The 18,500-nt window shown below is 33.5% G+C and overlaps 1 protein-coding gene across 9 annotated transcripts in view; it reads right to left on the bottom strand.

Annotated features, from left to right (window-relative positions):
• Window positions 1-18,500, bottom strand: part of TANC2 (tetratricopeptide repeat, ankyrin repeat and coiled-coil containing 2) — a 388,431-nt gene that overhangs the window by 210,596 nt on the left and 159,335 nt on the right. For 6 of the 9 annotated variants that reach the window (XM_046676045.1, XM_046676044.1, XM_046676048.1 and 3 more), the window contains one exon: window positions 16,151-16,333. In XM_046676045.1, coding sequence (XP_046532001.1) covers window positions 16,151-16,333 — 183 coding nt within the window. The remainder of the gene's footprint in view (window positions 1-16,150; window positions 16,334-18,500) is intronic. The other 3 variants (XM_046676051.1, XM_046676052.1, XM_046676053.1) reach the window with 1 other exon arrangement.

Below are 18,500 nucleotides of genomic sequence, written 5' to 3'. Positions count from 1 at the left end.
TTATTTATTCACTAGCACATTTCCTCCCAAATAACAGCAATGCCTACTATCAACTAAAATTTTACCCAGCTATCTGTTACATGAAAAATATTGAAAAGACTTCAAAGGATTTCAGCAAGAAAACCTGGAGATGTCAAACTATTTTGCAGTTGAGGGGTTAAATTATAAGGGTTAATTTTTTCACAGAATGCCCAGTTAAATCTGCAACTTGAATCTTTATATACTGAAATAAACCAGATGGCTCTACTTTAAGAAAACTTAGTTTAAGATATATAGATTCACCAAATCAACTTACTACAGAATTTCTCAAAATAGGGAGCTTCACTAGATTTTAAATTAGACAATTTAGACCCAAACCAACAAATATGCATATATACAACCCTTCAGGAATATATCCATTGGGGGCAAGGCCTCAAACATAAAAAAAAAATCACAGGATGTTCCAAGGAAGATTGCTTTAAAATTAATAAATCTGTTATTAAAAATACTATCCTTATTAAAAAGTGCCCAAATCAATCTTTGTTACTATTAATAAGAATCATGGTTTGAGAGATAATGGGATATAAAATTCTTTGTATAGATACATTTGTGAGGATAAATTAATCATAAGGAGTATTTACTTACAAGATACACAGTTATTAAATATACATAAATTTTAAAATTCTTATTTTCTCCCATGGCAACAGTTACAACGCGAATATTCAGTTTATTTAATCTATTAGTTACAGGCTTTCAAATAAAAGTAGAATCTTTTTACTAATGACAGATACGATGGTAAGTATAAGTGAATAATACTTTCATTATCCTTTAATATATTAATTCTCCCTATTTAAAGGTTTCTTAAACATTGGGCAAAGTCATACATATAGATCTAGGTAAAAATCTCAAAAATGGAAGAAGAAATATAAATCAAAATGTAGTAATGACAAAATAACAAAATCTTTTTTTCTCCTAATTATGTAAATTAAAGGAACCTAGTTATGTCCCTAAAGTATAGCTCCTCTGAACAACATGCATTTAAGAAGAGCAATTTAGGAAGACAAATAACTGAAAGAATAAGCCCAGATGAAATGCCTTTTTCTTTTGTTAAGTGGCTGAAGATCCATCTAAATATTCCAATTTTGAAAAACTAAGTTCCTACTTTTAGTATATTTCTAAGTTACCATGGTTAGCTGAAGAACTAAAAAGAGAAAATAATCAAAAGTCAGAAAATGGACAGAGTCTTTTGAGAAAATTCAATCTACAAATTCAATTTATCTTAAATTGTTAATTACCAAATGGTCTAAAAATACAAGTGAGAATGGCAAATCTCTATTTCACCTTTCTCAGCTGGGAAAATAAACACTATAAATTAACATAACTAGCAAATGATGTCAAGTTAAAAAAAATCCTTAAACTATGCAAGAACATCTATTTGTAAGCACTCCAGTTAATGAAATAAGAAAGATGTGATGTATTCAGGAAGCATGCTTACAAAATTCTATGTTTCCAGACTGTTATTATATTTTTTAAGTATTTTACTTAGAAGGATATTGCAGTAGGAAGTAGAAATCTACTCTGGAATCACAAAACAAAAAAAAGCAATTTGACATTTACATTAAAAAATTGAGTTAACAGCTTTCTTCACAATGAAATATTAATTTTTAAAATATGAAACTATTTAAAAAGATTCATACAGACACACACACAAAGTAAAAGAACATACAATTAAAAATTAATGTGCCTAATGACATTTCTTAATGGCTACCCTGAAAACTAAGTGTCAAATCTTTTTCTACAAAGCTCCAAGTCGGCCTTATAGCTCAGAAATCCATGTAACACACAAATACTCCACCCATCATACTCACAGGCTTTAGTTTTTCTTCCTCATTAGTCAATACTATATAGTCTTTTCTCCTGAAAACCTGAAAGGCTTCTTATTCTCTGGTCATGTTGTTATCAGATCTGACACGTCAGTAACGATCCACACTTTAATCTTCTCCAGCCAGCTCTTCACACTGTCCAGAACTTACTGCGAGTTACAGGTGATATTTCTTATTAGCAGATGCTGATTTTGATCCCAAAGCACAAGTGATGCTCCCAAAGGAGTTCAGAATCCCTAACAACATCACCTGCTGCTTTTTGTATCCAGAGATGCAATATGGTATTTGTTTTGAACAGCTAATGATTTCAAGAAAGATTACAAAGACGAGTTCTTTTCATTAGATTGCTTGGCATAAGCTTATCCTTTCAGAACACTGCAGCAAATACGGATTGTATGATTCCCTTAGGAAAAAAATATTTTCATACAATTTTTCTCTCTGGCGCAGTTTAGTTCACCTGTCTGTTAGAGCAAATTGATGGAAGAAGTTGTTCTTAGGTTTCTAATGGTGCAGAGTTAACATAGTGAATGATTCACGGATGTTCTTAACATTCAGGAGTAACACAGAAGGCTAGCAATGCAGCCCAGGTCCAGAGCTGATGAATGGTGCAGTGCTGCTGTCGTCATAGCAACGGAGAGCAAAAAAGCAGCGCCATATAAGGAGCTGTGACATGGATTCTGGGAACAATTTATATTAAAAAGCTGTAAGCTGCTCATGCCTTAAAGCTATAAACTTCTCTCTTGCTTACTCCTCCTCAGATTTTACTCTTTTGGACTCCTAAATCTGAGCTGTGTGAATACTGCAAAATACAGTAACTAAGTAGACACTAAGAAAAAACTGCATGTTGAGGTAACTAGAAAGATTAATAATACTTTAGCAAACTAATACTATTGTACCTACGGTATCTTGATAATTTATTTGGTTAACTGGTAAAATTACATAGTGATAAGTCAGGAACTATCCAGAACATGAGATAGCAGAAAATTTGTTTTGAAATACTTAGAGATATTAAAAACCTGAATAAATGCCTTTCATTCAGGTGGTAGCATCAGATACACCAAAACTGCAGAACCATCAACTGACTGACTAAAACAGTAGCAATGATATCAATTTCAAAGAGAGGCATACTACCTCCTGTATTCCTTCTCGATATAGAAAGGTTCAAAAGACACTAACTCCTCTGAAAATACTCATAGCCTTCACTCATGATCAAGGAAATTCCTTGTGTCAATCACTGGTGAGACAGGGTTACTGTTCCATCCTATGCGTCTGAAGCCTGTCCCTACCGGGTCTGGAGAATCTTGTCATAGTTTCTCCTTACCTTCCAAGAATCCAGAAGAGTCCCTTCCCCTCCAGTGGACAACAGGATAGCTTCAAAAAAGAATCATGGGAGAAAGGAGAGCTAGGGAAAGTGTGAATGCATGGATTTAGCAGTGGTAATGGTACTCTCTCTGCAGTATTCTAGACATGGCTCCGAACTGACTTGTACAGAAAAAGACCTTTCATTAGGCTTTTGATGCATGGTCCACTGGTACTATTAATCTATTTAGATAGGGCAATTCTATACAAAATTGTTCTATATCACATCAATGCATGCTTCTTTCCTATTACCACATATTTAATGAAATGTTCAGATACAAAGTAAAACAAAATAATGAGGTAAATTTATTTATTACATTGTCCTATGTAGGCAGCACCGACACTGTAATAATAATTCTGGTATAATTATATATGTCAGTTATGGAGTTATGATGTATTAATCTCCATAAATGATGATAACCTCAGTAAAATATGAATAAAAAGCACTGCAATGTAGTAGGAAGGACATGCACTTGACTAGTCTTCTGATTATAGTTGTAATAATGGCTGAGTTCCTTACTAGACATAACCCTGGGTAAGTCATTTAACTGGATGTGTTCTCACTGCCAAACATTTTTCTTGATGTTGACCACTTGCCTCCATGGAACTCTGCCTGCTGTCTGCTCCTAGATTCCCTTGGATTAACAGGTTTCACCCACTTCCTGTGACACACAACAATTACCTATGGCTGATCACCCTAATGTTTAGGGTCTGTTTAGGCCTCCACTTAATAATTGGTACTAGATTGTATCTTATTAAATTGCCTTCTCCACCTCAGATGCTAGGAGTCCCAGGTTTGACCTTTCATTGGGCCACCACTCTAACAGGAATGCTGGATAAAGTAAAATCTACACTTCAAATTTTAGGCAAGCAGATTTCTAAAAAAAAAAAATGCAGAATAAAGACGATATGAGCCAAAGTCAGTAATTCTAAAAGGAATACAGAGATTCCTATACTCTCAAGGAATCTATACTTGAAAGCATAGATTAAACATTAAAAAGTAATTTATACAATCACAAATGTATGAAAGACTATAAAGAAATAAATATGGCCACACCAGGAATTTTCTGATGGAGATGGATTTGCGTCCAAAAAGGAAATATACAAAGAAAGAAGGACACAATCAAAGATAAAGAGTGGAAAATCCTCTAATTATATTGTCAAGAAAGAAGAGAGCCCCAGATGAGAAGAGCTATGTTTTTAAGATAGCAAAAAGGATTGCTGGGATATTTTTAGAATAAAAAGATGGATCCAGTGCATGGGAAAGATAATAAAAGTAACGATTTTGTTATAAGCTTCCATTTACGAGCTATGAGCTAAACTCTGTACTAACTTCTAGACATACACAATATCTGATTTAATCCATACAATGCCCTATGAGGCAGAAATAACAACAATGATAATATTATAATACAGACAAGAATGCTTAGAGTTTTTGAGTGACTTGATCAAGGTCATACAGCTAATAAATGGCAGAGTCAGGGCTTGAACCCAAGTATAATCGACTCCAAAGTTTGCCATGCTTAACAACATCCTGCCTCCAAGCAAGAGAAATAAAACAATTACTCAACCCTTATTTTCCTTTAATCTTCTCCATTAAGGAAAATTACATTTAAACTAAAAAGGGTAGAATAAACGCTGTTAAGAAGTCGCTGAAGTCTAAGTTATGAGTTAAAAACAGACTCAAAATCCGGGCCCACACAATTTACATCTGAGTTCCAAGAGAACATGAAGACAGGAACATGAAGCTACTAATAGCAGTCTTTGCAAAACCATGTGGGAAATTAGGAGGGCTATAAGATTAGAGGCTGGCAAAATATGGATATCAAATAGTTTACATAAAATCTTTACAAAAGGAAAAACACTCACTAAGAGTCAATAAAGGGTCACAAAGAAAAGTAATTCCAAAATAATCTCACGTCCATTTTGATACGGTTACTAGACTAGAAGATAAGGGAAATAACACAGATATAGTATCCTCCTGATATTGGACAGGTCTTAAATGAAGTCTCTTAAGCTAGAGAAAAGTAGACATGATGGTGGCTTTCCAGGATAAAAAGGATTGACATGTGAAAGAGGAGGTTCATTTATGTCACATAGCTCTAAAAGGCAGAACTGGGACTAACAGGTGGGAGCAATAGAGGAGATTTCTACTTAATGTAAATTAGAAAACTGATGCTTAAAACCATTCCAGAAAGGACTAGTCTATGTTATAAAGCAGAAAGCTTGCCATTATTGAAAGTTTTCACAAAGAAGCCATTGACTATCCACTTACATTGCTGGGAAAATTAAATTTTCCCACATACGTAAAGCATTTAATACTGTTTGGAACATAGAAACAGTTCAATAAAAATTATTTATTAGTAGTATTATCATTACTTAAAAATTTAGTAAGAGTTGCCTGTAAAATCATCTGAGCCTGCTGAATCTTAGGGATTTTGATTTCTATGGTCACTGGGTTCATCATATTTTTACGTTTACTTGAGTCAATTTTACAGTTGGTTTTCTTCCATTTCATCTAGTTTTTTATGTTTTTTTTTGCTATAAAACTGCATACTATATTCTCTTATAATAAAAAACATTATCAGTGGTTATTTCATTTCTTGTTCTATGTGTTGCATATACTATATATCTTTTCTTTCTCCTCACTTTTTCATTTTCCTGTCAAAGATTTTTCTATTCTCTTAGCATTTTCAACAAACTTGTTTATGGTTTCATTGATCAAGAATTCTTTTTTTTTAGTTTTACTCATTTCTTCTTTTAATTTTATTGATCACATCTTTTATGCTTACTTGTTCTTCCATCTCCTTGAGTTAAAAGATTAGTAAATTTACATTCAGTATTTGTTTTCTGATAAAAGCATTCAAACATACATACAACATATATATATGCACACTGGAAAAAGGAATAAATCAATTATACATATGCGTAAAATCTCCTGAAGATATAAGCTATGTTTTATTTCAACTATAATAATTAGAACATTCTGATAATTAAAAACAATATGAAGTAATTGCCATTAATGTTATACTGGTATTGATAGAACTATAGTATCAATATAAAAATATTATAAAATATTTAATAGAAAAAATAAAATGTACCTGCAATTGATGAACTAAGGCAAATGTAGAAGTAGAAAAATGTTAACATTACCTTTAGGAACTGGGGTGATTTCAAGTTACTAAAAGGGTTACTTTTGAAGGAATTCATTTCAACACTTACTTTACCACTTTCCGAACAAGTCATTATAACATAATGGCTAAAAAGATCTTATACTGTGATAAGTAGTTTATGTCAAAGTTATGTGAATTATAAAGTAAAAATCACCTACAAAACTATAATAATATTTGTGCTAATTAGAGTTGTAAAAATTGCATCAACTTTTAAATTACGAAATACTTCAAATCACCAATAGGCCAGTTATTAATCCCCAAGCACCAAAGTAGCAGTAAAAAGCACAAAAAGAATAATATAAAAGAATATATTGTCAGTTATTAGTTAACATTACTGACATTACTGAGAAGGCCTATAGGAAATATTAGAAGACTTGCTATGTAAATAGACTAAGTCACCACTGATGTATTTACACAGCTCACAAATATTCACTAAGTTAAGTCTTTTTTTCTGACTATCACTCTGATTGAATGTGTTATTATCAGAGTAGAAAGTATGAAACAATATATTAAGCCCAAGAGCTATGTGAAGACTACTGTGGCAAACACTATAAAGCTCTTTTCTCAACCTCTTCTAACTTCCACTCCTATAACACTGGACTGGAAAACCAAAAATCTATATTTTTCAGATTCCCTGAGTTAAGGTACACACGTGAGACCTAAGTTTTTACTAATCAGATGTACCCTCCCACGACTTCAACGAGGAAGTGAGAGAATGCCATATGTGGGGAGATCAGATCTTGTGGCAAACACTAAGATGGAGGCATGTGGTTCCTCTGGGACAGCTGTGACAGAGGGAGCAGTGTTCCTCTAGGATTGTAGGGTGGTAGGAGTTTCCGGCTGCATTGTTCAGGCCCTCCTGGAGATTCTGAAAGCTATCATAACCCTTTACTAAATGTCTCTGTTTAGACTAGCTGGACAACTCTGTTTTCTACGATTGAGATCCTAACCAAACAACTACTAAGAAAAAGCAACTAGTGTGTCAGCTTATTAGCTTACCACTTAAATTGTACATCAAAAAGAACACATACTAGGAATCTTTTTTTTCCCACAGATGAAGCCTAATAATAACAACAGCTTTACAAGAAAATTATAGAAATGTCTTCCTGGGAATTATCTTCATTTGTAGCATATGCTATAATTTTCCTACGAAGACTCTACTTTCCTCTAGATGATATTAGTCCTCAAATGAAGAAGAATACATTGTAGGTACTAATGACCATTTAGAGATACAATGAGATGGGAAACTGAGCACAAGTTTACAAAGACTTCTTGTAAGTCAGTAGCGACAAAGCACAGTTCTACTGAAAAGTACTATCGTTGTTTCTTAAAATCTTGCATATACTGAGCTAAGTCAAATTAGACGCTAAAACGTGAGTATCTGAGTCCAGAAATTCCTTTACACTGCTGATCCTCACCAGAGCAGCATATAAAAAGAACATCCTGGTAAATTCCACAACCAGGTTGACAGGTTAGTGATGTGATTTCTAAATCCACATCAAGTCCAAAATAGAAGAGGATGAAGAACTGTAATAGACGGGTAAAAACAGGGTAGTGAAAACTGACACATGAGAGTCTGTGATTAAAGGAGAAAAGAGAAAAACTGTAATGGTTTGGGCACGCTAAGTGTAGGAGCAAACTGCCATATCTTGATTAGGTCACCTAAGATATATTATAGTCTCGTTCAGTTTTTCATGTTCACAATAACAACTCTAAATCATCAAGAAAAGGTTAGATTAAGTTCAGCATAGAAGTAAATAGACACATTTTTAAAACATGCTCTTTCACAGTGTTTTTTTAAATTATTTAAAGAGACAAATGCTTAATAGTAGAGTAAAACAATTTACCTAAAGTAACTCTTCAGAGCAGTGATTCTCAAACTTTAATGAGCAAAACAGATTGCTAAAAGTATAGATTCTTAGGCTCCACATTTAATGAGACAGAATCTCTGAAGTGGGATTGATTAGGTAAATCTGGATACTCAGGAATTTGCATTTTTAAAGAAGTATTCCTGGCATTTCTAACGCAAGTGGTCTAGAGAAGACACAGTGAAAAACACTGTCCATGAGCATTTTACATAGGTGAAGATTTTTACTATAGTAAAAGTCACAAATTTGATCTCCCCCTTTTTTCTTTTTCGTGTGTGTGTGTATGTTTTGGAGAGAGTGTATAAAATTCAAAGAAAAGTATCAATTATTCAATGTCTGTGTGCCAGGCTGTGTATGTAGGCATCTCACTTAATTTTCATAGCAATTGTGTGAAGGTAAGTTATTACCATTTCTTTGTATTGGAGGAAACTAAAGAAAGCAGAAATTAACTTTAACTAACTTGCTTCATATAACACAACAGTAAGAGGCAATGTTGGGATTCAACCTCGTTTAACAGCAAAGCCCATTTATTTCCGCTATACTTTTGGTTCTCACACTTGAGAAATGGATGAGGAGGCTCACAGGTGGGACTTTGGGTTCTTCATCTTTGTCTCAATCCTACAAAAAGCCATTTTGTTTGTGCATTTTGTTAGTTGAAGCCAAACGTACTAATATACTTCTCTTCCAAGTGTGAAAATCATTTGCTTTTTGTATAATAAGGCATAATTTTTGTGTGTGTGAGAAAGTCCCATCTAGGACAGAAATGAAACCATTCATAAGAAAAATATAAATGATTTACTATTTTGGCCCTTTCTCCATTAAGGGACATGTTGCTATTTTTGCAAACTTTCCGTAGTAGTGGTTGAATAAAAGGTAGGAAGACAAGACCTCTATATTTTAATGGAATATACATGGCAATACTAAAGGTGCTACAATTCTGCTGTAAATAAATATCACAATACTATAAATAATATTTCCACTCTGTATGAGTGACTTCCATTCAAATATGAAAAAAATTGATAGACTAAAAAATCATTTTCTTGTATACAAACTCCTGGTTATCTTCTTATAAAATCTAAAAAGAACAGATTTAATTATTTGCAAATCCAGTGTGTACAAACATCACAAAAGGATTCATTTGATAATATATGTTGACATTTAGGTGCTCAAAATATACATACTGACAAAGACTCTTTCCTTGACTAAACTTTATCAGGCTTCTCTGGGACCTCTTTTCTACTACACCCCATCCTTGGGCCTTATCCTCAAACCTGAAGCCTAGCCCAGTTGCAGCAAGAATGCTGCTAAGTCAGTTTAGCGAGGATCCCCTCACCCCTGATACCTGATCACCTCGTCTTCAGCAAGAATCCTATTAAATTGGTTTTAGCAAGAATCTCTCTACCCTTGATGTCTCCTCTTAGTAATTTTCCATCCACAGCCACCCTCCCCATGTGGCTCCATGGTTATAAATCCTTAGCGGTTTTTAATGTATTCAGAATTGAGCCTAGTTCTATACTAAGTTCTTTAAATCTCTTTTTTACCACTTTAACTACTGTCAAGCTCTGATTTTCTGACTCACGATACTGAAATTATCTAAATTGAATTAAGTAATAAACCCCTAACATTCTCTACTTTTGGTTTAGTCTTCTAAGACTAAACAAGAATGGGAGTAAGAACCCACTTTTCTCCAATCCTATCACTGAATAAACCTTGAGTTTACAACAGTATAATCTTTAACCCACAAGAGTAGAAGTCGGAATTAGAGACAGTACTTGAATGAGGTCCAGACCTAGTTTAATTAGTATTATTATTCCAAAGACCTTTGAAGTCTTCGTATACATTTTCTCATTTAACCTTAAAAAAATCTTTGGTAAGATACTTTATCCATATGGAAATTAAAATAGAAATATATAACATTAGCACTGACGGAGCTTAGACTACTGCACGTCTACTATATTTGTAACCTAATAAAATTCACTATAATACACATTGAATTCTAATTTTTTTCCTAAATTGCAAGATATTTACTCATACTACAGTATCATGAGTATGCTGAAATAAATCAGACTATGGACTAACATAATTTCTACATCCTTTAAATTTTCAAATTGGCTTTTCAATAATTTTCTCAAGACTATATTTCCATTTTATCCAAGATAAAAATGAGAAGTGACACTTATTCAATGTTTATTATATGCTAATTTGTATGTTTAAGAAATCTCATTTAATCTTCACACAACACCATACTTTTTCTAATAATAAAATTCACTAAAGCACATCTTGAATTCTGGTGAGAATTCCAAGAATAATTCCAAAAATTATTCTTATGTGAAGAAAATAAGTATACTAAAATATATCAGACTACCTAGATTAACATTACGTATAGGCTCTTTTTTAATGTCAAAATAGCTTTAAACGATTTTCCAAGATGTCTCAGAAATAAGTCAATGATTTCATTTGATCCATGATGAAAAAAATATTTTGGCCATGGCTGACATCTAAAATAACCAGGTTGCAGCATGATTAGATTGTTTATTGTGACTTATTTCCCATCTAAAGTGGACTGCCACACAGTCATTCCAATCTATTGGTAGCAAATACTTGTAAAATCAAGCCAAAAAATTTCTTCCCAGAGATTGGATAATAATCCATTTGACATCAGAGTATAAAGATTACTCCTCAAAAAAGCAGAGGGACTGACACGGCAATTAAATAAATTACCTGAAAGTCACCTTCCAAAGGCTCGAAACTCTTATTTGATATAGCTGGCAGAAAGTCATTCAAATCTCTTTTAAAATTATAATAATTGTTGCTAACATTTACTGACCGCTTACTCTATGTCAAACACTATCTTATGAGAATTACACCTACCAACTCATCCAATTCTCTTAATAGTCCTACGAGGTAGATACTATTATTATCCCTATTTTAGAAACAAAGAAACTAAAGTACAGAGACTTTTAGCAAATTTGTTCAAGTTTACACAGTTAGGAAATGACAATCATAGTCCATTTTGTTAGAATGCCTCGTGACATTTTGGAATTTGCACATGGTAAAAAATACAAACTCTATAGAAGGGTATATAACAAAATTTATGTCATCCCTCTCCCATTTTTGAGTTAGTGTTATTGTATCTCCACATTACCACCAAATGCATGCATGTGTGTATGTTTGTATTTATAATTTAAAATCAAACTGGATTACTATTACTGATATTTAGAATTTTATTTTTACTATATAAGCCATACTACATATATATATACACACACACATACGTATACATTTCAAACTTATTCAAATTTATTTGTAAAATAAATTCTTAGCAATAAAATTGCTGTGTCAAGGACTATGCACATTACAATTGTGATACATATTGTCAAACTCCCCTCAAAAAGGTTGTACCAATTTACACCCCTACCAATAGTGTGAATACTCAAAATTCAACTTTTACTAAATTTACAGTGTACATAATAGGCAAACAGTATAAATTTAGTAAGTGTTGAATAAGTGAACTATTGGTACTCCTAATTATCTATACTTTAAGGAGTATACTGAGGGGCTTTATGATATTATGAACAAAAACATCTTGAAAAGAGCACTGAATAAAAATCTAGAGAACTGTGACAATTCCCTTACCACAGATAATTGGGGCCAACAGTGTGTCTGGACACTTGCTTCCATACTTTCCTCAATGCATAGCAATATCCAACTAAACCGGCTTGCCCAACCTCTAGGTCTTCTAGCTTCCCTTTATTGCTTAAACCATTTGGCTATATCTTCTGTTACTTGAAATAAAAAAGCCTTAAATGATATACTAGATGCCTTGGGTGAGTCAGTTAACTTCCCTAAACCTCATTTTTTTTCATTGGTATAACGAGACAAATTTTGGAGTTTGAGGGCCTGGATATCAATCTTGGCTCTGAAAGTTTCCTAGCTGTATTACTTTGAGCAGGACATTTTACCTCTGTAACACTTAATTTATTCATTTCTAAAATGGAGATACATGTGAAGAATTTATGAACCAATACATATATGTCACACAGTAGGCATTTAAATGAGAACTATCATTATTATTATTACTCATTAAAAAGTATGACTTTTAAAACATGCAAAGTTTTAAAGTTTCAAATTGGTATCTAATGTTAAAATCAATTTTTAAAAACTTCTCACCAAATTGAAAAAAAAATATGTTAACAATAACAGCTAACACATTCTAAAGCACTTAATATTTACCAAACACAGTTTTAGGCAAGTATTAAGCAAGGTGATCACCATTCATGGGTAGGCATGACTACCCATGAGGTAGGACGTATTGATTTTCTTCTTTTACAGACAAAGAAACAGAAGCACACAGTAGTGAAGTGACTTTCTCAGAGCTGGAATATAAACAAACAGTATGACCACAGAGCCTGTTTCTCTCTCAACTACTTTTACTGTATTTAACTTGTTTTGGTACTGAATAAATAAGGTGTATACACATATACATACAGATATGTTTAAAAATTAGTTTTCAAGCTCCAAATTATATGTCTTTATTCTTGAGCAGGTCTTTCCCCATTCTCACTCCCTGAAGACTAAAGATAAGCGAAAGTATTTGGAAATAGAATGCCAATTTCTGCAAATGGGTCTTCATACACACCTGTGTGAAAGACTAAGCTAAGTATGTTAAGAATACAAAGGTTATATAATAACAATGATACAAAAGGTCACTCTTTCATTATATCTTATAAGATAAAACAAAAAAAAGACTTTTTTTCACCACTCCATTAACTTGTTAGAAGCCGAGACAATGACTATTTAAAGATCAAGGTTAAATATAAGGTTAACGAACATGGCATATTCTAGTCCCTCATACTTTGTTCTTTACACACTTACCACCAAAATTCAAGTGAAAGGTAAATCAGATCATACTACTTCCAATTCCAGCTCTGCTTAAAATCCTACAGAGTAGGCTCCTCACCATGACCCTAAAAACTGTCTCTGCCTACCTCTTCAACTGTTTTCTGCTACCCTCCCCTCTGATTTATTCTGCTGAAGCCACACTTGCCTTCTTTATTCCTTGAACACATCAATGCTGCTTTCTGCTTTAGGATTTTTGTTCTGGCTGTGTTCTCTGCCTGGAATGCTGTGATCCCAAATCTTCTCATGGTTGGCTTCTTTTTGTTATTCAGACCTCAATTCAAACATCTCCTCCTCTCATTCTCCCTGAGCACTCCACAGAGAGAAACCCTACCTCTATCCCAGTCTCTCTCTATCCCATATCCTATTTTATTATCATCATAGTACTTGTTATCATCTACAATTAAAGTATTTATTTATTGGTTATATGGTTATTATCAGTCTCCCTTCCAACTGGAATATAAATACCTGGAAGGCAGGGGCCTTAATTACCTATTTCACTACTCTATTAAGTGTGTCTTAGAGCAGTGCCTGGCATACTGTAGACCCTAAACAAATACATGTTGAGTGATTGAGTAAAAAGCACAGAAGAATAATAAGCAAACTATCTTGACTAGAGCAGAAACAGGGGACTAAATATTAGAAAGTCAGAAGGAAAACAGAATAAGATGACTATTCTGGCCTTACTTATTCAGTTTTATTGGTGATATGGATACAGGAATATAAGGCACTTGGAAGGTTAAATGCACGGAAATGGAAGAATTAGCAAGTGTAGCCCTAATGGCCAGATTCAATTAATGCATTTTGTTAAGAACCATTCTCTGGAGGACATTTCCTTATGGTCAGCTAATCTTTCTCCATTCAACTTTGTTTTTACTTATTTATAACAAAATATAATTAGGAAAGGAACAATAACTGCTGAATAATTTACTAAGATTTTTAATTTAAATTTTCAAGTAATTTCACTCCAGGTTAAACCAGAAAATTCTTATCTGCTTCACTTGGCAGAAAATTGGCCACAGGAAAACTTTCATGGTATCCTCTTTCAGGAAACAGATTTCTTTCATTCAGAAAATTAATGCATTTTCAATCTTTAAATTCTCCACTATCCTACAGCCCTTCATAATCTCTTCAGCAAATAAAACTATTCGAGAGGATACATATACTTCAAACACTGTTAAATTAAAACTGAATAGTTCATACATGTAATTAACCAAGTATACCTCTTATTTCTGCTTCCCCATTTCACCTCTGTGATATTAGGAATGTTATTGATTTTGTTATTAAATGTATTAATCTTTTAATAAAGGTTGCCTATAGAAATTGAAGTTCAAACTGGGATAGCCAAATGGGACAGGAAAATGATCTCTCTTCTACAAGGAAAGTGAATTTTTCTTGCTATTTCTTCCAATGTGTGTGGTAAAATGAAGCACATCACTTGACAGCCATCAGATTTGGTTGTTTGTATTTTCAGTAATCCATAATACCTTAAATTGCAAGAAAATGGGGCACTGAAACTTTATTCAAGCCCAGTCACATAAAATTTATCCTATTTTTAGATATCAGAAGGGAATAAGTATTTTAGTAAAATGCCACTAACCTATTTTACTGATTTTTATCTAATGACCCAAGAATCAAAGTACAATGTGACTCAATTATTTGAAGATGCCAAAAAATCAATAAACAATATAAGAGGCATGACTTATGCTTTGTGGAACTACAGAATAAAGAAATACTATTATTTTAATGAAAATTATAAACACTGTAAAAGTTTCATTCAAAATAGATTGAAGAGTCTAAAAATTCCACTTTACCCTCTCTCTTATTTTCTTTTGAATTGTCGTATGATAATCAAACCTCCCTACTGTCCAGCTCAATGCCAGACACACAGGAAGTAGACAATATATTCTTTGGGAATGACTTAATTTCTTGCCTCCACGCATATAACATATAAATACCAGTCAACTTACTGACATCAGATATACACTGATAATGTTAAAAGAAACCTAACAAAGTGACCCAGTCTTACAAATTTTCACACAAGTATTGATAAATATCAATCAACTATTAAAATTTCTTCCTTGAAAAAGCTTAAAAGGACAAAAGACATTTAATAAACACACAGTTTCGCACCTAAGAACTTGCTCTGAATGGGCAATACATCTTGTGAAATCATACTAAAGTTGAGGCAATCCACAACTTATGAACTACAGTAAATGTTCCAAGAAGTTGGAAGAACATACAATGGGGAGAAAAATATCTAAATCAGCTTTTAAAAATAGATATGAGGGGCTGGCCTAGTGGCATAGTGGTTAAGTTTGCACGCTCTGCTTTGGCAGCCTGAGGTTTGTGGATTCAGATCCCAGGCATGGACCTACATACTGCTCATCAAGTCATGCTGTGGTGACATCCCACATACAAAATAGAGGTAGACTGGCACAGATGTTAGCTCAGGGACAATGTTCCTCAAGCAAAAAGAGGAAGATTGGCAACAGAATTTAGCTCAGGGCCAATCTTCCTCACCAAAAATAACAACGATAATAATAATAACAATAATAATAAATAGATATGAAATATGCGAATCAGGATTTCAAACAGAAATATGACTGATGTACCTTTGCTGAACTATGAAGCTCTTATTATCCTAAAATTACAATATCTCCATCTGTTAATCTGACATGGACAAGCTGATAAATGAAATCAGAACAACAGTGTATTCTGGCAAAACTATAAATTTCCTGAAAGCCTAGAAAAACATGTCCCCAACAGATGGATCATTTAGAAAATAAATACATCAATCTGTCAAACCGAGTACTATCCTAATTCCCCAAATTAAAATCAGTAGAAGCTCCACTTTCTAAGAGTCTGTGACATTAGGAAAGCCAAAAAGGAAAAACCTAAAGATGCACATAAACATATCTGATATGACCTAAAGTGTCATACTGTTAGGTTTCCTGTTAAACATACTAAATTTAGGTAAAGTCCTTACCAGTTAACTTCTTCACAGGTTGGAGCCGAACACTGATAGACTGATGTGTGAGTAAGGGGGAGGATGGAAGAGAGCGAGACATGCCCTCCATAATCCGAATGTGCTGCATACCTTCACTCACTGGAAGTGGTGGGACGGCGTAGTCTGGCTCAAAAGCACAGTCGCTTTCTGTGGAGACGCCACCTGTTAGAAGAAGAAGACAGAACAAAAAAGAGGGTAAGAAAAGATTCTTTCTTCTCTATTAAAATTTATCTTTTAGGATGATTCAGAATAGCATATAGTGATATTGGTTTTCACTGTGAAAAGTCAAATGAGGTATTTTCCACACATATAATCATTTCTATACTTACTGAGTACTTAACTCCAGGTCTAGCCCTAGAAAATCTGAAATGGGTAAAAAGGGTTCCTCCTTGTAAGGGGCTCACTATCTCATGAATGATGCAGTCATATTAAAAAAAATAATTATAGTACAATGCAGTAAGTGTTACAGTTAGAACAACGGTCTGCAACTTTTCTTCCCCTGATAAAACAAACATGAAAGAAGATATTCACCTGCTTGACAATCCAGTATGTGCAATTGCTAGTAGGATCTTGTAACTCTATTTCTTACCTGCCTTCTCCAAGAAAGTACGTGAAAATACAAGTGAGCACGACTGACATTATATAGTGATCTTTGAATCTGTACTAACATTTTAAAAAGAGTAAATTATATGCTGTTTGCTTCCACTTATATACTGTTGACTTCTACTTCTGGTAATGGCAGATTACACACTTCAGACCAACGTTTCCCTAAAACAAATTAGAATTATATATATCTTTAAAATCTTCCTGAAGGCACTGGAGAGTTAATAGCATTATGAAGAATTGTAAGGAAAAGACTGAAGCCTGGCATTTGGGGCTACTTTTTACTTAGTGGCATCTGAGAGATTAAGGAGCTACTGACAGTTAACAGAGCTGGGAAGACAAATACTGGAATGCTGGGAGAACCAAGTTGTGAAGGGGGAGCTGGTAAAACTGCAACACTTTTGTTTGGAAGCACAAAGGGCTACACTCTAGCAGTAAATATGAAGCGAAACTAGACTGGCCTTTACAGGACTGAAGCTCAGTTCCAAAAGTCTACCACAAAATTTAATTAATTAATTGGATTGCTAGTGCCTGCCAAAAACAAACATAAATCTTCTCTGAGGAAGATAACATCATCATAGGTCTCAAATTATTTCCACAATTTTTGATACACAATATCTTGTCTTTAACAATAACAAAGAGATAAGATAACCTAAAAAAAGTAAATCAGAAAGATCAGGCAGAAGAAATAGTTTCACAGGGGATACAGATTATGGAATATCGAGGCACAGAATTTAAGTAGCTTGCTTAACATTAAAAGATTAAAATACTTAGGAATAAATTTAACCAAAGAGGTAAAAGATCTATACACTGAACACTATAAGACACTGATGAAAGAAATTACAGACAACACAAATAAATGCAAAGATATCCCATATTTAGGGACTGAAAGAATTAATATTGTCAAAATGTCCATACTAACCAAAGTGATGCGCAGACTCAACAGAAATCCCTACCAAAATTCCAATGGTAGTTTTCACAGAAATAGAAAAACAATCCTAGAATTTGTGTGGAACCACAAAAGACCCTGAATACCTAAAGTAATGAAGTAACCTTGAGCAAGAAGAACAAAGCTGGAGGCATCACACTTCCAGATTTCAAGTTATATTACAAAGCTATAGAAATGAAAACAATTTGGTACAAGTATAAAAAGTAGACACATAGACCAATGGAAGAGAATAGAGAGCCTAGAAATAAAGCCACACATATCTGGCCAACTTATCTTCAACAAGGGCACCAAGAATACACAATGAGAAAAGGATAGTTGATTCAACAAACAGTGATGGGAAAACTGGATAGCCATATGTAAAAAAAATGGAATTGGGTCCTTATCTTATATCATATATAAAAATCAACTGAAAATGGCTTAAAGACTTAAACATAAGATCTGAAACCATAAAACTCCTAGAAGAAAACATAGGGGAAAAGCTGCTTGAAATTGGTCTTGGTGATGCTGTTTTGGATTTGACATCAAAACCACAAGCAAAAAAAGCAAAAATAAATGAGAGTACATCAAACTAAAAAGTTTCTGCACAGCAAAGGAAGTCATCAACAAAATGAAAACGCAACTACGGAATGGGAGAAAATATCTGCAGACTATTTGTTAGATAAGAGGTCAAAATCCAAAATATATAAAGACACATACTCAATAGCAAAACAAACAAAAACAACGTAATTAAAAAATGAGTGAAGGACCTGAACAAACATTTTTCCAAAGAAGACATAC

The sequence above is a fragment of the Equus quagga genome, chromosome 11 (assembly GCF_021613505.1).
Source record: "Equus quagga isolate Etosha38 chromosome 11, UCLA_HA_Equagga_1.0, whole genome shotgun sequence".
NCBI classification, from domain to species: Eukaryota; Metazoa; Chordata; class Mammalia; order Perissodactyla; family Equidae; genus Equus; species Equus quagga.
This window is presented reverse-complemented; position numbering and strand designations above follow the sequence as displayed.